The sequence below is a fragment of the Seriola dumerili genome, unplaced genomic scaffold (assembly GCF_002260705.1).
Source record: "Seriola dumerili isolate Sdu_G_001 unplaced genomic scaffold, Sdu_1.0 BDQW01000378.1, whole genome shotgun sequence".
In the NCBI taxonomy this organism is placed as follows: Eukaryota; Metazoa; Chordata; class Actinopteri; order Carangiformes; family Carangidae; genus Seriola; species Seriola dumerili.
The window spans coordinates 633,249-653,036 of NW_019174633.1; the positions used below are offsets into that span (position 1 = coordinate 633,249).

General features: G+C 40.2%; 4 protein-coding genes across 4 annotated transcripts in view; 1 reads left to right on the forward strand and 3 right to left on the reverse strand.

The window, feature by feature from the left end:
• Nucleotides 1-3,230, forward strand: part of LOC111233158 (hippocalcin-like protein 1) — a 37,001-nt gene extending 33,771 nt beyond the window's left edge. Inside the window, exons 4-5 of the mRNA XM_022760915.1 lie at nucleotides 1,117-1,222; nucleotides 2,640-3,230. Of these exons, the coding sequence (XP_022616636.1) occupies nucleotides 1,117-1,222; nucleotides 2,640-2,737 (204 nt within the window). The 3' untranslated portion in view covers nucleotides 2,738-3,230. The remainder of the gene's footprint in view (nucleotides 1-1,116; nucleotides 1,223-2,639) is intronic.
• A 58-nt stretch (nucleotides 3,231-3,288) lies between these two features.
• Nucleotides 3,289-14,145, reverse strand: LOC111233159 (transmembrane protein 54-like). The gene is made up of 6 exons (XM_022760916.1): nucleotides 14,018-14,145; nucleotides 12,813-13,009; nucleotides 12,104-12,163; nucleotides 9,877-10,068; nucleotides 7,646-7,792; nucleotides 3,289-7,547 (listed from the first exon to the last, which is right to left on the reverse strand). Exons 1-6 carry the CDS (start codon nucleotides 14,028-14,030, stop codon nucleotides 7,152-7,154), a joined length of 1,005 nt encoding a protein of 334 aa, XP_022616637.1. The 5' UTR covers nucleotides 14,031-14,145; the 3' UTR covers nucleotides 3,289-7,151.
• A 1,660-nt stretch (nucleotides 14,146-15,805) lies between these two features.
• LOC111233179 (gap junction beta-3 protein-like) lies at nucleotides 15,806-16,537 on the reverse strand. Its single transcript, XM_022760935.1, has one exon. It carries the CDS (start codon nucleotides 16,535-16,537, stop codon nucleotides 15,806-15,808), a length of 732 nt encoding a protein of 243 aa, XP_022616656.1.
• Nucleotides 16,538-18,694: 2,157 nt separating this feature from the next.
• LOC111233180 (gap junction beta-4 protein-like) lies at nucleotides 18,695-19,672 on the reverse strand. The gene is made up of 2 exons (XM_022760936.1): nucleotides 19,128-19,672; nucleotides 18,695-18,992 (listed from the first exon to the last, which is right to left on the reverse strand). The coding sequence occupies exons 1-2, from the start codon at nucleotides 19,661-19,663 to the stop codon at nucleotides 18,695-18,697; spliced, it is 834 nt and encodes a 277-aa protein (XP_022616657.1). The 5' UTR covers nucleotides 19,664-19,672.
• Between the last annotated feature and the right edge of the window lie 116 nt (nucleotides 19,673-19,788).

The window sequence follows — 19,788 nt, forward strand, 5'->3', positions numbered from 1 at the left end:
AGCAATCAAATTAGATGAGAAGATGGATACCACTCTCATGTATTTGTGCTAGGTTGAACCAGGAGGCTATTAACTTTAGCTTAGCATCAGCTAGCTTGTTGCCTCTTTACAAATTTAGGGAATAAATAAATAATTTAGGGAGAGGTTTTAGAAGAGGGCATAGCTTAGGCATAGCTTCACTTATTCAACTTACAAGACAAAACAGAGCTTTCACTGTGCAAATTAACAGCTGTGCAAATTAAGAGATGCGCTGAGATGTGAACTCAGTTATTTGTTTATATTTTATTTGTCACATTAGTTATCAATAAAGTGCTTTAAAAAGTGACCCCATCTAAAGAAAGACTGTAAAACCACTGTGTGTCACTTCGTTTGTGTCATATAAGTGAGACCTGTTTTCAAAGTCAATATATAACCTGCTATACACCTTTCTCCGGAGGAAGACAAGAACTCTCATTTTATAGTCCAAGGGATAAATTTTAAACCTCTCTGTCTTACTGAAAAGCTCGGAGGGCTTATTTCACGCAGGCTACCTTCCCCTCTGAGGGTGCTGCTGTGACACTGATCTACAGTCAGTAAGCTGACTGCAGATCTGTGCCTGAGGCCAGCTGATACTTGCAGCTTCTCCGTGCTCACTTGCTAGGTTAATTTAATGCTATCAGGGGACGGGAGGCGCTGGTATCAGTCAACAGATAAAGATGTATCAGATCAATACGGTAAACTCTGCTTGTAAGCCCCCACCCCCACCCCCCACCCTGTTGGCACATGCAATCTCTGTCACTCTGATGGTGTGGTTCTCCAGGCATACAGACCCTGCGAGGGTATTTGTGGAAAAGCTGCTCTTTGCATCGAGGGGTAATAAATGGAAGTGAATCATGTGGACTTTAGAAAGTGTGTACATCAGCATCTTGAAAGCTGCAGTGACATTATTTTTCAGTTCAGTTTTGTTTTAGTTCTCTCCTACTGAGTCTCCTTAATGGATCCCTGCTGGCTTGAATTCACTTATCTTTCTTTTCTCTCGCTCCCACCCCACCACCCCTTTCTCTCTCCCTCTCCCTCTCGCTCTCCCTCCCTCTCCCTCTCTCTCTCTCGTGCTTGCTCCACCGCTCTGTCTCTCAGGCCATCTACAAGATGGTGTCATCTGTGATGAAGATGCCAGAGGATGAATCCACGCCGGAGAAGAGGACAGATAAGATCTTCAGACAAATGGACCTCAATAATGATGGTGAGTGGAGGAAATAGCAACTAGGAGGAATAAATATGCTGAGAGGAGAGGACAGGAGTGACGAGCATCAGATGAATGTGACATTTTATTGAAGATAATTTTTGAACTGTGCTTATTTTTGTGGAAAACAAGAGATCTTTGAGAGAATGTAGGGCTGCATAATTCAGTATTTTTTATTTTATGTCAGGCCAAACATTTGGGATTACAAGACACTCAAGCATAGAAAATATAACATGCATCTTCTGGCAACACATACAAAAACTATACTTTCAAATAGCATAGTTAGAGCTTGTCTTTCTCATCTTCCAGGCTTTCTCCAAGTAACTGGCTAATTTAAATATTTCATATGTGAACATCCAACTTAGTCTTTGTGCATCATCCATTTTTACAAAATTAATGATGATGAATATTGACCTTTCCATTATTTAACACTTACCGCTATGCCAACGTCCCTGTGAGGTTGTACCTTAGCACAGCAGTGCTTTGAGCTAAATGCTAAAGTCAGAATGGCAACATGTTCACGATAATAATGCCAACATGCTGATGTTAGCAGGTAGACTGTTCATCATGTCAGCAAGCTAACATTTCCTGATTAGCAATAAACATAAAGTACAGCTGAGGCTGATGGGAATATCAGCAGTTTTGCACATATTTGGTTTAATAGATAAATCTTGGACAAATTAAAAATTTGAAGTGATGATGGCACTAGATGAAAAAGTTATCAAGGAAGTCAGAGAATCACTCCAGGACCATGAATATCTGAACCAAATGTTGTGGCAATCCACCCAATACGGTTTAAAGACTTCTCTCAAGATCAAAACAGCTAACATTGTGATGGTGCTAGATGAGAAGTTGGGATCTCTAAAGTCAGTAGGATTCATCCTCTGAGGAATCACAAATGTCCTTAAAAAACTCCATGACTTTCCATCCAGTAGTTGTTGAGTTATTTCAGTCTGGACCAAAGAGCTGCTGGTAGCATGGCTAAAAACACCTAATCAAACCCACAGTTGTAAAACAAAGTGCACATGTCTTTGACTAAGATCCAGTAAGTTATTTATCCCAAATAAGTAATTTTCTGGTCAGCCTGTTTCTTCCATCTCAAGTGGTTGATTCCATAACTGAACTATCAACTATAAATATCTTCCAGTGAACCTCACATGGCTCCCATCCCATATCTCCCACCACAGCCATGTTTGGTGCATATTTGTGCACACCCAGAAATTTAAAATAGCGCTATGCGGTTCTGATTCACACATGAAAAAGATTTTGAAGCCCTTGAACTCTAGCTAAAAGACCAAACACAAAAACGCACAAGCTTTGAATCATGCTTGAGAACACATTTCCATTTAACAAAGAAAAATAAATCAAAATAATGTCTATTTATCTAATTTTCTCTCTCTCTCTGTCTGTCTTGCAGGCAAATTATCCCTGGAGGAGTTTATCAAAGGTGCCAAAAGCGACCCTTCCATCGTCCGGCTACTCCAGTGCGACCCCAGCTCGGCCTCCCAGTTCTGAACTACTGCCCCGCTATGACCCCTTCTTCCTCACCCTCTCTGTTGCTATTGAACCAGTCACTCAAATCAATGCATGATGGTTCTCGTCTCTCATATCATCTTAAAATTTTTGTTGTTGTGTGCAAAGATGGAGGAGGAATTTTAAAGACGATAAGAAAAGTCATCACTATTATTTTACTTTCATTTTTATATTTGGGGGAAATATATGAAGGGACATGTATACATTTAATGATCAGTCGAGAGAGGCGTCCGCTAATGTTCCCGAATATCTCTCTCTCTCTGGAACGTCAGATTTCCAGGGGGCTTGTGACAAAGTTTTTTTTTTTTTTTTTTGCAGGGTGAGGATTACTCAGTTTCTCCTCCAACACACATGTATATCATGTATATACTGTATGTCTATGTATATCATAAGATGAAGTACATTCGTCTTCATGTATGGTGCACACTCTCTGGCATTGAAAGGCAGTATTATGTAGCGTAGCTTCCTGGTCTGATCTGAATGGGTGGTCAGGGGGTTGGAGGTGGGTGGGTGGGGATTATTGGGATGTTTCGCTGAGAAAAAGAAGGCCTAAGATCCCATTAGGTTTTTATTGATGTCTACTTGCATTTTGTTGATTTATAAATTTTAAATGTGATTTTTTTTCATTTGTACATATTGTTTTCCTCCTTCATGTTGTTTTATTTATTCATTTTTATTGTTATTATCTTTTACTTTGATATGTTGTTTAAGATGAACACTCTAGTTTACAGTGACAGAGAGAGAGAGAGAGAAAATGTGAGTTCCTCTCTGGGATTTGTGGTTTTTGTCAAAGTGGAAGAAGAATATGAAATTGTAGTGAAATAAGGAGTTCCCATAATGCATCTGATCAACGACACCAGTAGCACATATCGTTTGAGCCGCCATGTGTTTATAAAGTATGGCTGTGCATTTGGTCTGAATGTGTGTGTGCATGTGAATATGCACCGTATGCTCGAGGCTAACTTTTACAGTATTACCATGTTGTGTTGTTTCTTAATTTGTAAGTATTTTAAAGTTCTTTATCAACGAGCAGTAAACTTAAGATAGTCGTGACCTGTGACTATACTGCATGATCCTGCGAACCCAACGACGACAACACAGAAACAGTTAACGCACAGCGGTATCTTTTTGTAGCTCTGCAGCCTCCTCAGCACCGTACCAGGCAGAAATGACTGAATATTTGTCTTGCTTTGGGACAAACCCTGACCCCACTCTCTTTTCCTCATGACAGACATGAAAACTCACTAAGGGCTCGTTCATCTCTCTCTAGCTGAATGCTTTTATAACCTCCTGGATTAGTCTGCTTACAGAGCAGTTAGATGAAGGGACACGTGTCACGAGACAGGAGCAGGTTACTTGTTCTGATTTGGATTTTTAGGGTTTCTTCAGACTATAGCCAGTGGCCATGTTTATATTAGCAGTTATAGAAATCTTTAACATCTGGGATACCTGTTCTAAGAGATTTAATGAATATTTGTAGCGCAGAGAAAGTGAAACACTTCCAGGCATGGCATCAAGTTAATGTCTCAGTGTCTCTTTAAACTACTTTAAACTGTATGATATTAGAGTTTTAAAACACAGCTTTGACTGAGTGAAACCATGTTTCACAATAAAAAAACACCATCTGAAACACTGTGCAAATGTAAACAGAGCCACTGGTTGCAGCAGTGCCAGCACCACTCTCATATATCACCTATTTAAGGCTCCCATTGTCAGATCACTGTTGCCATCTTCTGTTTCAGAGATTAAACACACACTACAAAGTCAGTCTGTGACGTAGGTTACCATGGAGTTGACTGAAGGAAAATTCAAAGTTGAAGTAAAACTGCATATTTGAAGTAAGCCCTGCTTCAAAAATATTTTCTTAGGAGTTGACCTGTTGCCCTGACGACATCACTGAAGACACAGATTACTATTTTCATTTCAGTCAAAATGTTTCTTGATATGATGCACAAGAGACTTGAGGCTGTTGGTTGAAGACGACCCCTAAAGTACTAGTGGATACATTATCATAAAACATATGGTATTTCTTTATTGTTATAGACTGAAGTACATTTTCTCAAGTACTGGGACTTATATTAGTACAACACCTGAGTACATTACTTGAGTATTTTCATTTTATGTTACTGTATACTTCTATTCCATTACAGTTCAGAGGCAAATATTGTAAGTTTTACTTTACTGCATTTATTTAACAGCTTGTTACTTTTTCAGATTAAGATTTTACATATGAAATGATTAGTTTATATAATGTGTTGTTATAGATTTAAGTGTTCAAAATTAATAAAACTAGTTAAATTAGCTCCATCTTGATTAACTATAACTTTAAAGTAATCATTACAATAATAATATGACTTATAATAATAGTATAACACTAACTAAGGCCATTCTGCATGAGTACTTTCACTGTTGATACTTAGTAGATTTATTGTATATTTCTGTACTTTTTACTTGAGTAAACAGTTTGAATGCAGGATTATAATGTGGTCTTTTTATAATGTGATATTGCTTCGTTTACCCAGTAGTCTGAAAACTTCTTCCACCACTGGTATTTAGCAAAGCTGATATTCAAAATCTCTAAATTGGACCATGACCCTTCCTGGCGAAGGATTCAGTTTTTATTCCACAATTTTATTCTTATGATTTTAGGAAAAATCCTTTTTTAAATGGGACAATGAAACGCTTAATTAAAACCCAGACTAATTCAGTTATTTCAGGTGGGTTAGCAGCTCTGTAAAGCAGGTGATTCACACAGGCTGCAGTTTACACACAGTGGGAAAGGTGAGGAATAAAACCCAAACACTTCATCACATTCGGAGGATTTCTCTGTCTTTTGTGCGAGATAGAAATAAGTGTTTGTTCTGTGGTCAGAGAGGAAACTCCATCAAAACATCTGACGAACATCTAAAGATGATATCAGCCTGAAATATGATTCTAATTGTGATTTTTATTTATATTGTGTTGCCCGACATTTGACTACCTCACAAACTGAATGGTGTGCAATGGTGGCAAAGTGAACTACCAATCAGAGCCTGAGAGCTGTGCTGGTGCAGCTGCTTCCGCATGTCATAAGACTTGATGTGAGGTGAACTTGTACCAAACATTTGCACAGGAGCTTCCTGACCAGCCACACCTCTGCTTCGGAGATCCTGTAGTGTCACTGCCTTCTGCTGGTAGGATAAGGAACAACAGTTGCTACCCCATTATCAATTACAGTTTAACCCTTTTCTATTCTCACTGCCTCTGATAAACTGGTACCTTGTGTTGGATAAATACGCCCCCCCTCCCCTCTTCTTTCTTCCTTCCTTCCTAACCTCTCCTTCCTTCCTTCCTTCCTATTTTTCTGTTGCATGAAAACCTCACGTGAGGATGTCATGTTTGTTCCGTTGGACCTGAAATAGAAATATACCTAAGTGTTTCAAAGCTGCACGTGTGGACTGTTTACTCATTTCTGGTTATTCATGAAAGCAATACATCAAGAGTATTTCATTGTGGACGAGGCGAATGTCTGGTCTGACAGCTGAGCATGACTGCCATGCATCTGCAGTCTGTCAAGGCACATTGTAGGCCCTTATTAACATACACCTGACAGGACGTGGGTGAATGCGTTTGTACCAGCCTGTCATTATGTCTCCTGAGCATAACCAGTAATACCTGTCAGGTCACTATAGCCGCTGCTATTAGCACATATTAAAGTGAAATGTTTTTTGTTGCAGAGTTCAGATACCACCCACAAAATAGCTGCCGAATTGTGATTTAAAAACTTTATTTACTTAGGCAATAAATACAAAATCTTGCATCACTAGTTTCTCATGAAAATAGTTTTTCTTGACCTAACTGCAGAAAAAATACACACACACACACAGTATTCTCAATAACTCAAACATGCAAACCAGAGTTTCATCCTGCCTTAAACATGGGTAAAAGGTTGTATGCATAAACCTGAACATAGTTCAAGTCTTGCTAAGTGAAGCTAACCTCGTCCTAACTCCAGAGAACAAGCGTATGTCCTTGTGTCACGCTATTGTTTTAACTCTGAATGAACTAACTCCCTGGACAAGAAACAGCCTTCACCATGTCCTCACTTTGTCTCATCTCTCAATCCTAATGTGAATAATTTTGCCCTCATAAACACAAAAATACAAGAACACACACACTCACATAACTGGGATTCAACATGCAGTCCAACGATCCTGTCAGCTGCAGAACCTTTCATGCATCATGTTTGATCTCAGGTTCCGTTGCACTGCTAAATAAAACATCCTCATTCTCAGAGTCTGTAGCTTTGAAGTACTGACAGGAAACAGGGTTGTGAATATGATGTTTGAAGCTACAGCTACAGTTCATAACCTCACAGCTCTTGTTCTCTCAAGAAGCTCTGGCCTGTCAAATATGGCTAAATCCAGAAGCTGGACCTTTCCAGCGTCCCCCTCTCCAGCAGTTGGTGTTGCTCCGGTGCCCTTTGCTGGCTGCCAGCCCTTGTCTCCGGCCTCTCTCTGCCTGACCTTTCTCTGTACGGCGGGCGAAGAGGCTGCCTCTCCGAGGGAGGAAGACTCCGGTGCTGACGGGGAGGATGCTGTGGAGGGGGAGGGGGTCGTTGCTGCCGTCTTGGGGGCGCAGTGTTCCGTCTTGGAGATTCGTGATAGCTTCTTGGACGTTCAGTATAGTGAGCTGGAGGTTCATTGGAGGTTCTTGGAGATTCACTATAGCGAGTTGGAGGTTCATTATAGGTTCTTGGAGGTTCACTATAGCGAGAGGGAGCAGCTTTCTCCATCGGCCTCACCACATTGATCTACACAAACACAGAGGAAGTATTTTATGATACATATAATCTGGTTTTAAAATTATTTAAAACAGTCCAATGCAGGTGTATTTGAGTCAAAATCTTACCGCTCTGCCATAGTCTCTGTGTATCTTCCTGTTTGGGCAGCAAAGCAGACCCAGGAATGAAACGCAGACAGCAAAGCACCGGGCGCAAAACACCATCTGGATGACACAAGTCACGATCAGAGGGACCCAAAGGATCAGAGTGGTACTCTGGGGGAGGGATGGAGGAGTGAGGTTAGTGCCAATCACCAGCTGTACCGTACAGAGAACAGTTGCTCAGCAGCTCCACAAAAATAGGGAAACAATGTGGGTAATGATGTGATACAGAACTATATTTTTTTGGAGGGTTTTTGAGGGCTGCGGAGCACAGGGGAGTCAGCATTGTGAATAAAATATGCAGAGAGGAATGTATCAAAGCAAATGTGTGCAGAGGGAATTCCGACAGAAAGAGCTGCCTTTTGTCAGGCATGCTGACTACAAAGAGAATGAAAGTTTATAGTTCAAAGTTTGGAGCTTTCTTTGGGATTCATGGTGAAATATGCAGAAAGTACAAGAAAAATAAATAAACCTTGCGTAACCATCTTTACTGCCTCTAAGCAACTATAAGAAGCCCAACACACATTTTCAGGTGATGTAATATACCCCCTGGCTGCTATATTGGAGATCCCTAGCTAATATACAGCTCTGAGTGAACAGCATGGTCTCCAGTCTCAGTAGACTACAACACAGTTAGTCAGTCTGTGCCGATTATGAGTTGGGACTCCTTTTCTCCAAATCTAAAATGACACTAACAATCATTTGAGGAAAACTGAAAAACTGAACAGTCGAGGTGTAAATTTTACTGTTCATCTTTATTTTCTCTTTTAAATAAGTCTGGCTAACCTGGGGAACCTGATAGTCAGACTACTTATCTTTTTGAAATGTCATTAACTTTCCAGATCTCAGCAATTAACCCTGTGAGTGCAGTTTTAACCTTGGTGACAGGAATGATTGTAAAAACTACAAAACCAATCATCCTTTAATGTTAGCTAGTGAGTTCAGTATTTGAATGGTTTATCGTTGCTGCTACCTGCGCACGAGCTAAAGCTAGCATGACAAGTCAATACAGCAAATAAAAAATTGCTTTGCTAACCTAGCTTGAGGTAAAAGGAAGCACACAACACAGTAATTTGAATTTTTGTTGAATATTAAACATTTAGCTTTTAGAGAATGAATAGACATTCAAACTACATCAGGCTAACGTTAGCCAGTATTTTGTGTACTTGTGTTTACTACTAGCATCTTGTAGCTTATTGTAGTTTTGAATGCTTAGGCTGACAAATGTACAAGTTGTGGATTAAGTGTCACTTATGCCAGTTTTTGGTATTATGATCGTTGCCATAGCTCCTATGTGTAGCTACATGGATGCACACCTTTAATGTTACTTCATCAACAAGTTGCACATATTGTCGAGGGACAGCAGACAAAAGTCCCCCTAATTAGCATGTATTAACACACTCTAACGTAGCCTAGTTGTAAGCCGATACAAAAAGGAGACTTTTTATATGTATTAATGTAGAGTATTTATCAACTTCTCCTATGAAGACAAGAAAGTGTTACCTATTCATCTGTGTGTGTTTGACAGTCTGGCTAGAGAAGCTTCAGCTCCACGTGATCATTGCTTTCTGTGACAGTGAATAACACAATGAACTGTAAACAGGCAACTGAACGGAGGTAAACAAATCAGCTGTTCAGGATTGTAAGTGCATCTAGTGCTGCATTAATGGTTGAAATCCGACACTGAACTATAACTCAAAACCTACGCTCTATGTATCTACAGCGGCACCGCCATTAACCTCTTGTGTCAAGTATAAATCCAGCTTAAGACAAAGGTCACTTAACTGACAAATTGTAGACTACAAGCTGTGCTAAAACGCCAAAGTGGTGCTGATGCGTGGATGCAGCTGTGAGGCTGAGCCGGCCTGACAGTCCATCTGCAGCACACTGGAACAGGACAGAGCCTAAAGTGGACCGACAGGGTCAGGTCAGCATTTCTGCCACCAGGCTGCAGAGTGTGACTGACTGAGTGACAGAACAGACAGACACTCAACCTCCCACTTCTTCTCTCACACACGATGTACAGTTCACACACACACACACACGGGATACAGCCGCCATGACGTGCAGCCACGCCGCTCTGTTGCGATTATGCGGCGGCAACAATGGTCAGCTGTTCAAAGAGCCAGCTGCAGGGGAAAAAGTCGCACTTCATGCTTTGATCTGAGCCTCTGTGGCACACACACTAATGCACTCACATAGATGCGTGTGGGGTCAAAAGGACACTCGTTGGTGATGCTGGAGTAGCCAATGGCATCAGGGAAGCGGCAGTGAGTCAGGAGGCTCCGCCCACCATGAATAATGGCCCTCACCACGGACACCAAGAGTCCAATGGATGAAGCTGCTGCCGTGAGTGATGCTGCCAGACTGACTGAGAAAAGCGACCACGTCTGTGGGAGACACAAATAAAATAATCAGGAAAGAAAAACTTAATGATGGATACGATGAAGCTTTAACGCTCCCAGCTGGGAAACTGGGGAATCTGCAGCAGTAAATAGATAAAAGCACAGCTAAGAATAAACAATACACAAACAGAGAAAGTATAGCAGATTTATGGCATCTGTTACATGAAAGTGTTATATTTGAGGATAAGCAATAATATATGGATGCAAAAATGAAAAAAAAAATGTTGGGAAAACAAGAATATATATGAAAAATCTGAAATATGTTAATAAAGAAAAAGGCAAAAAATGACTTTAAAATGTTGTTTTACCATACTATATAGTAATGTGGCACTCCACTGATTTGATATATGAAAATTGGTTTACTTGTGATAAGCAGTACAACTCAGCCTGTGAAAATAACTGAATAAAGTTTCTCCTGGGAGTTTTCTGAAGTGTGAAAAATAAACCCTGATGATGTCACCACATGTAAAATATGTGCAAATGCTGTCCGTAGAGTCAAACCACATTCTTCAGAAATAAAGCTGCTCTGCAAGTTGAAAGGTCACCTGACAAAGAGCTGTGGGCTGGATGTCATCGTCCAAATAATCTGTCCTTATTGTTAGGTATTGTACATTCTGCATCAATTTCGTTGATTGTCACTTGTCTCCTTGAGTTCCCCCACTTAATGGAAGTGCAATCGTAAATCAGTGGAGCACCCCTTTTAAAAACACAATCAATAATGTATCTTTACAAATATCACACAGAGTCCAAGAGTTTATGCTTGGATTTTTGATGGTAGTTGATGTCCTACACCGTTAAAGAATAAGCCTGGTAATATTTGATATTTTTCTAATTATCAACAAATCCCATAAACTGAAACAATTAGTCAGTTAATCAATTAGTTGATGTACATAACAGTAATTAGCAACTAGTTGGAAAATTGATTAATTGTTTTGGGTATTTTTCAAGCAAAATTAGTGAAAAGGTGTCAAATATTCTCAGGTTTAAGCTTCTTTTGTCGCATATAATTTGCAGTGCCCAGCTATTTTAGGATTTATCTTGGCTTTTTTAAACTATGTTTCTGACCATTCTTTACATCCTCAGTAGGAACCAATGGACTTGAGGCTGCCACAGACAGGATATGGGGTGTCCATAAGTATTGAGACACTGACTCACACACTGTTGGGTTTTGACTTTTTTTATGCCAGCCTTAGTGAGACTCACAGTAAAACACTTCTAAACCTATCAGCTAAGCACGATTACACATGATAACTGCATGTTCTGGGCAGAGAAACCCAACCTTGAAGAAGTTTACAGAAGGTGAGACATGGGTACAAAAGTGTCTACACCTTAAAAATGCTTTGTGAAGATCACTGAGTAATTAAATGGAAACCTGATAAGAACAATAAGAAATAATATAATCTTTCTGGGAGATTAGAAACTGTAGTACCCAGTTGTGATAAACAATCACGTTAACAGGAAAAAAGGGAGTGTTTCGATTACATGTAATTCATGCCAAGTGATGCCTGGATGACTGAATAAAGATAACAAGGTGGATGAGGAGGTAACCTGCTGCTCGTCAGCTCTGCCCTGGCCAGTTCTCAGCTGCTCTCGCCAACAACGGAAAGTGGGAGTGGTTTATCGTGGCTGGTTTGCCCGAGCTTACTCATTCTGTTCAGATCGCTGCCTCGTCAGTCCCGTCTGAGCAGCCTGACAGCTGACTGAATAAACAGACTGTTCCAGCTCTGCAGGGCTTGACTCAGACAACTGAAGCAACATGCAGCTCAAAGGGACTTTTTTATGTGCTCCTGACTGACTACACAGGCACAGAGCAAAGCTGAGAATAAAGTGTGAGAAAGATGGAGAATATCAAAGAGAATGCAAGTGTATGTGCAGTGCCACGAGAAATACTGATCTGACGAAGTAGGGAGGGATCAGTGAAAAGATTAGTGTGTATTTTTTACTGTTTTTAATCACTTTTAAGAACTTTCAGATAAAAAAAAAGTAACAACTTGTAGGAAAAAGCGTAAGTGATACTGACCAGGCCTCTGCTCTTCTTGTTTTTAGACAGGACAATAGCCAGAATACCAACAACAATTCCCTGCAGAGACAAGACAGACAGGTATTGCCAATGACTATATGGGGGAAAACAATGACAGACATCCTGCAAAATGACCAGATAATTAAAAATGCCAAGATTTCACATCATATATTTCTCATCCAGTCTCAAGACAGGCAGTCAAGGTAGCAACACAGGTAAAGTCAAAACATGAAGTCTCTCAACAATACAGCTGTGTTTTCATTACAAGCATTTCAAATATGTGTTTATGTGCCTCTATGCGGGTTTGAAAGATGTTTTGTCAGGTCAGCCAGAATCATCATGGAACATCCCTTCAACTTTATATACAATTATTATCAATTCAGTTTATCAGTTTGAAATCATCAGCTGAATCAGCCACTGATTCAGACGACCATATCTTCAATGTTGGTTTCATCAGACCAGAGAATCTCGCTCCTCACAGTCTCAAAGACCTTTAGGTGTTTTGTTTTTTTTTTCAAGCTCATGTCTTTCACTGACGTGAGGCTTCTGTCCAATTCAGTATACACTTTGTCATTGTGGGATATTGAGTGTAGAGTGATGAGAGAAAAACATTTTTTTTAATGACTTTAAGATAAGGCTGCAAGTGAAGGGTGAAGGGTGAAGGTGTCTGAATGCTTTCTGTGTGCAGCGTGTATCTTTATACACTCACCACCAGGCCGGAGGTGAGAGCCACTACGTTAGAGATGGCGTACTCCATGGCCCGGGCCTGCTTGTGGAGGTTGATGTGTCTGAGCACCACACCGTGCACCAGCGCTCCTAACAGGAAGTTAACATGACCAATGAGGACCATGCTCAGACCCATCTTCATAAGGGCCTTCGGTTCCTCCAGGTTGGAACAACACAGTCCTGAAGAGTGGAGGAAAGAAGAGGAGAAGAAGTGAAGCAAGTCAATGCTCCAGGCAGTGAAATACAACAAAAGAAATCAGTCCAAGGCAAAGAAAGGTGCAGTGATTTCAGATAATATTACATCATCCGTGTTGACTGTGCGGTATTGATCAGAGACACAGAGAAGCCTGGTCAAAACCACCGCAGAGATGTCAACTGCATTAATGATTAGCTGCTGAGCACATAACTACAGTACAGGCTGTGCACACTGGAACTGTCCCAAACAAGTGTATAGAGTTGACTGAAGAATATAAAGAAAAACAAAACTACATTTCTCATGAGTACAATTGGAGTCAAGAGAATAAATACACTAAATCAATAATTGCTGCTTCTAAAACCAGCTGAAATGAAATGGTAGGAAATATCTAAGCAAACATTAGCAGTTTATGTCAAAGTAAGTTTAACTAACCATTTAAAATGATGTCACTTTTTTTTTTTAATAGTGAACACACGAAAAGCAACTCTCAGAGGGGCTTACCCATGACTGTGAAAATATCCTATATTGAACTAAACAAAACACAGAAACCTGGCATAGCAAATACTATCTGAAAAGTAATCAACTGAAGACTAGAAATGTACTAATGTTACAGAATAAATCTAAATGTAGTTATTTTATTTGATTTAATTTGGTTGTTGGTCAAAGGATGTGGGTGCAACATAAGTCTCAAGTACTACTCTCTTCAATCAATGTAAAATATCATGACTGATCATTATTCAACACCATCACTTTGTTCAAATTGTTTTAATTTGTAAGGAAATGGTTTCAGCTAATGAAAGGACCTCGCCAAATTATCACAAACAGATAGAGGCAGTTTCAAAGCTTTCCCTCACGAGATATCAGAGTTCATCATCCTCAGACTGGTGAGCCACACCACTACCACACCTTAACAAACACACGGAAACTTCTCTGAACAAACATCGTCTACAATTTACATACATTTAAATAAACTTCCCAGTCATATTTATTACCTGCACCGGCCATCTCCGTCAGGTCACCATGCGGTTAAATTGAGAGAAAGTATCATGAGTTTACTTTTATCCCCCCTTACCGATCATCCCCTCTTCTCCTCAAAGCAAGACGCTCCAGTCAGAAAGCACGGCAGACAGAACACGACGCTTCTGCTCAAACATTTCAAAATAAAATCTTATCTTATCTTCGAGCGCATCACAGTGTCACAACAATGTTAATTAGGTCAGAATGAAAGAGTTTAATAACGTCACCAACTATTACTGATGTGTTTTTTTTTTTTTTAAATTAAAGTTAGATAAATTGCACGAACTGAGCATAATAGTTCAATTGTTTAAACAATTTAATAAAAAGTACCAAAAGTTATTCTTAAGAAAGAATGTGTAGTAAAACAATACTACAAGTGAGTTTTTAATCTTTCCATTTTTTTCCTAACATACACTCTTGCCGTCAATTCCTCTTTGATAGGTGAGGCAATTTATGCTTTTATTTTGAAACCCAAATTACCCATTGTGCGTTGAATTTCAACAACGATGTAAACAAGCACAGGTGCACCTACGCAAGGCCTCCTTGTTTTTTTTGTGGATAGAAAACAAAGTATGGAAATGCCTTGTTAGTATTTGCTACACGTCAGTCAACAGGCTTTTTTTTTTTTTTAGCATTAAAAGGTTGTTCTTGCTAAATGTGGCGCGTTAAGGACATCAATTATGCTAGTTCCGGTGTCAACACCTGAATCAAAGCCTGGAAAAATGACAGATTAACTATGCACTATGCAGACAAATGGAATTTCCGAGGTATTATTAAAATCCTAATATCACTAATCACTGTAAAGTGATTAATGAGTACCACAGAAGCTATAGTTCATGAGCATTGTAGGAATTCATTGTTGACTTTTTAGTCAGACATATGATACACAATCGTCAGATCTGTGAGTGGGATCATTGCCATGTTTTCTGAGGGCTTCACAGCCTTCACATGATAATGTAGTGTGCCTGTGGTGCCACCAGGTGGAGAAAAGGCGCCATTAAAGGAGAAGAAAGCAGATAGTTCCCATGAACGTGCATTTTCTGTGATTTAATCCAAGTGGAAAAGAAAACTTTATTCTCAGAGCTTTGACAATCTTTTACAGGGACAAATATGTATACAACAAATATGTCACTTTTGGTAGTTATGCTGACAATGGTCACAAATGTATAAACGCCACCTTTTAATTTAATGATCAATTAGTCCATTATGTACCATTCTCTGCTGGTACAGAAATATTTATTACACATGGAAAATAATTCTAACATTATAAGGCAGAGAATATTTGTGTCAAAGAGGTATATTTACATAGAAAATTAAAATACTCTTAAGGGATAGTTTCACTTTTTCCACATCTGTCTTAAAACACACACATGTCCATTTGTAAATTGAAAGTGTTACTAGTTGCTAGAATTATTCCTCCTGTCCATCACAGCCATGTAGAGAACATTTCCTATAATGTAAAGACCATGTGGGACAAAATCCCCAGTCCCTGTTCTGTGGAAAAATGCATCCTGTAGTTCAGCAGTCTGAGTTTGACAAATCAAGTCGATATCACCCATATCTTACATTTCACATTAGTATGGGCAGGAGGAACAATTGCAACCAACAATTTTTTCAATTTACATAAAGTCAGGTGACTATTGCATTAAGCCAGACTTGAAAAAAGGTGAACTTATCCTATAATAGAGTAAAAAAAGATAACCCTTTAGTTAATCAAATAGAAGTATAAAAAGACATCTTGATTGTCTACACTGGATCTCCAACTAGGATGGAAGAGAGGACTTGCAGCCATCATAGTCCAGGCCAGGGTGGATCTTTCTAGACGAAGTGCGGATGCTGCCTCGATGTCTGAGATTCACCATCCGGGTTGCAATCAGATAAAAAATCTCACAGATGTTGAGCACCACGCACAAGACAGACGCCCCCACCATGAAGTAGGTGAAAATGGTCTTCTCAGTGGGCCGGGCAATGTAGCAGTCCACCAAATTGGGACAGGGACTGACATCACACTGGACCTTCCTGGGCAGCCTAAAGCTGTCGTAGACGTAGTGGAGCAAGTAGAGAAACGTGATTTCAAAGGTGGTTTTGATAAACAGGCTCATCAAATATGTCCACCAGAGACCGCCGTGCTTTTGGCCCGGGTTGTCGTACAGCCGAGTATTCTCTCCGTGCTTGGCCCGGTACTTGCGTTCCCGCTCTTCTCTGTAGGCCACGTGTAAAACCACCATGAATGAAGGGCAGGTGACGAAGATGAGCTGGAGGGCCCACAGGCGAATGTGGGAGATGGGGAAGAAGTAATCATAGCAGATGTTGGTGCAACCCGGTTGGCGGGTGTTGCAGTCGAAGTTTCCCTGGTCGTCGCTCCAGACGCGCTCAGCAGCCACCACGAAGACCAACACCCGGAAGACGAAGACCACTGATAGCCAGATGCGTCCGAAGGCAGTGGAGTACTTGTTGACTCCACTAAGAAGACCCTGGAGAAACTTCCAATCCATGAGTTCAGCTTTGATTCGGTTTTTGACCTGTGGCTCTTTAGAGGTCTGTCTTTAAATGTTGCAGGATGGGAACTTTATAAACTGCAAGATACAAAGGCAAAGTTAGTGAAATAGTATAAAAAAATCACATAAAATCAGCTTTGAGTTAGCAAAAATATTCTGTTGTCTGTTCCAGATATTTTTTGATAGGTGTTCTCTTTTCCGATCAAACATTTCACTGATACTCTGAAACCTCAAAAATCTGGGCCAGTCCTCACCAGTTATAAATGTTGTCACTTACTTACAAAGTTTGGTACTTTGAAGAGAGATGCCTTCAATAATTAATAAAATACTTGCTTGTTCGGCACATAAAACCTTTCACAGTGCACAGGGTTGGTTACAGCCTCATACACCTTTAGGAAAGTGAAGGCTGAAGTTTGAACATAGAGTTCTTTTTTTCTTACGTCTCACACTGCCAGTCACTACAGTAATCAACACTTGAGTTCTTCTCTTAAATTTAATCTTCTTTGCTTTACAGAAAGTCTTAAAATTAAATACGATTTTAAATACGATTAACCAAAATTATTCATTCACCAAACATTACGAAACAAGTTTTCTTAGCTTACGTTAAGAAGTCTGGTTTACCACTCAGTTGATCATGTCCCGCAGCTCGCTTTGGGTGACTTCTCTCCTACAGTGGGTCTCTAATATTGACTGAGTAGAAGAATCAACTCTTGGCCATAACCTGGAGGTGTGGTCACATTTGGCATCCACCCTGAGTTCCCTTTAAAACTCCAGCTACCTATGACATATTTTTTTTAAGCCTCTTGTCTGCATCAATTTATCTCAGAAGTGACACTATGCTAAGAGCTCCAGGAACAATGAATGTACTATGGCAGTTGTAGAATTAGACATCACCAAATAAGGAACTCTGTAACAAATTGTGACTGTGCAAATTAATAAAGGTGATATAATACATAATGAGTGGGCCTTAGCAGACCTTGTTTAGGTGTGTTTGTCTACTCTGATCACCACGTTTCTTTACAGGTGACTTCATATCAGTTCCACTAAGTAGCTGCAATGTGGAGATATGCCCCTTTGTAGCCTTTGATTAATCAGGATTAAACAGGGCCACCACCTAACATTTGTTTGAGCAAGCACTCTGGGACCTTTAAACTACAACTCAGATATGGAGAACCAATGTCGCAAAATCAGATATAAGCCTTTTGCTTGTTCATTTTCTCAGGTAAGAATATGATGCAGTCACTTCCTTATTAACACACTCAGTTTTATGATACTGTCCTTAAATAAATGTATTCTCGGTCTGTTGCTCTGCCCTGGAAGTAATGCAGGATGTGTTTAATTGTCATTAATATGTTCTGAAACTCACTGTGGGAGTGGTGATTTTATCAACTTTTGTCAATAACGCTACTCCCATCACTAACCACATGTTGATAATTTTGTACCCAAGTAATTTTTGTACAGCACGTGGTTTTTCTGATAACTTTTAAACATATTTTACTCAGCACTCTTAATCTCTGTTGGTTCAATTAACTCCATACTTCTACATCCATTTTTATCTGCCTTGCAGAGAAATTACAGATGTCTTTGCCAAAAACACACCGAACAAAGCTTCGTTCAAAAAATTACCTGGAGGATACACATCATCAGTTTAATACCAAAGATTTCTGAAACTTTTCATACATGGTTAAATAAAGGCAACAGCAATTTTACGGAATGGTGGTTTATTGTAGATAATATAAATGGCATCTGTTTTTATTTCTGGGGTAAGTTAATGACATTGCGTATGCTCTTTCATTGATATTTTCCTCACTTCCAATTTATGTTAATGTACACAACAACAAGTCCAGCCAATTTAATATTTTGTGGCCATGATATTCTAGGAACAGATAACGAAATAATAACATATAATCATGTAAACAGACAAAATAAATCACCTCTATTATATATCAGTCATTTCAAATTACAAACTTATACAAAAGTATTACATATTTGTTCAGCTCAACAATATTAAGGGACAAAAACATTACATATCTTTGATGTAAAATTGTTTTAAAAATTTTGTAAACAACAATTCTTTACAACGGCCAACAGTATAAAATCCACCTAAGATTTTTACTTTGTTCTTTTTAGTCAAACTCATGATGTCGATGTCTCTCAGGACACTGCTATGCTGTACGCTGGGGCTGAACTCTCTTTGGCCGGAGTGGCTTCTCCGTTGCCACTGTCGACCATCTTTGCCTTCTCCAGGACAGGATCTTTGTACGCAGAGTTTTCCTTCCCAGTCAGAGGAGTCCTGGTCATCATGAAGGAGTTCTCTCTCACGGAGCGAGGTCCTCTGCAGCACTCCCAGAACCTCTTCCCACATAGGTAGAAGATCTCGCAGAGAGTGAGGAAGATGCACACAAAGCTGGTGACCACCATGAAGACGGTGAATATTTTCTTCTCTGTGGGCCTGGGGAAAACATATAGTCAAATATGAGAGACACAGCATTAAGAATTATTGATCATTTTTAAGAAAGAAACTTTTTTAGTGGAGGTCAGAGGCCAAGTTAAGCCACTGTGATTCCAGGATCTAAGGAGCGCTTACCTGGCAATGTAGCAGTCCACGACATTTGGACATGGGTGTTCATTGCATTTGACCAATGGAGGGAAGAAGGTGGCCTCGTAGATGTAGAACAGCAGGAAGACAAACACGCCATCCACTGTTATCTTGAACAGCAGGCTGAAGAAGTAGGTCCACCAGAGACCCCCTCGTTTCTTGCCTGTGTTATCGTACAGAGGGGCACAGTCTTCTCCGTGCTTCAGCCGGTGTTTGCGCTCCCGGTCTTCTCTGTAGGCCACATGGAGAGTCACAAGAAAGGACGGGCATGTGACAAAGATCAGCTGGAGAGCCCAGAGTCGGGTGTAGGAGATGGGGAAGTAGTGGTCGTAGCAGACATTGTGGCAACCGGGCTGGCGGGTGTTGCAGTCAAAGTCCTTCTGCTCATCGCCCCACACCTTCTCGCACGCCACCAGGAAAACCAAAAGCCTAAAGATGAAAACGATAGCAAGCCAAATACGACCGAACGCGGTTGAGTACTTGTTCACCCCGCTAAGGAGGCCCTCGAGGAAGGCCCAGTTCATGGTGTTGTCTTAGATATTAGGCTGGACCCGCACAAAGAAAGAAAACCTTAAAAAACACCCCAGAATTTGGCACACACTCTGCTGAGTGCTCAAATACAGATGGCTTGGACTCACTCTGAACTGAG

Excerpts from the sequence above, each read along its gene's own strand:
- LOC111233159 (XM_022760916.1), bottom strand. Across the intron at positions 12,164-12,812 it reads CTCTCACCTCCGGCCTGGTG|GGAATTGTTGTTGGTATTCT; the intron begins GTGAGTGTATAA and ends TTGTCTCTGCAG. Across the intron at positions 7,793-9,876 it reads TTGACCCCACACGCATCTAT|AGTACCACTCTGATCCTTTG; the intron begins GTGAGTGCATTA and ends TCCCTCCCCCAG.
- LOC111233180 (XM_022760936.1), bottom strand. The coding sequence starts at position 19,663 with ATGAACTGGGCCTTCCTCGAGGGCCTCCTTAGCGGGGTGAACAAGTAC. Across the intron at positions 18,993-19,127 it reads GTGGACTGCTACATTGCCAG|GCCCACAGAGAAGAAAATAT; the intron begins GTAAGCGCTCCT and ends TGTTTTCCCCAG.
- LOC111233179 (XM_022760935.1), bottom strand. The coding sequence starts at position 16,537 with ATGGATTGGAAGTTTCTCCAGGGTCTTCTTAGTGGAGTCAACAAGTAC.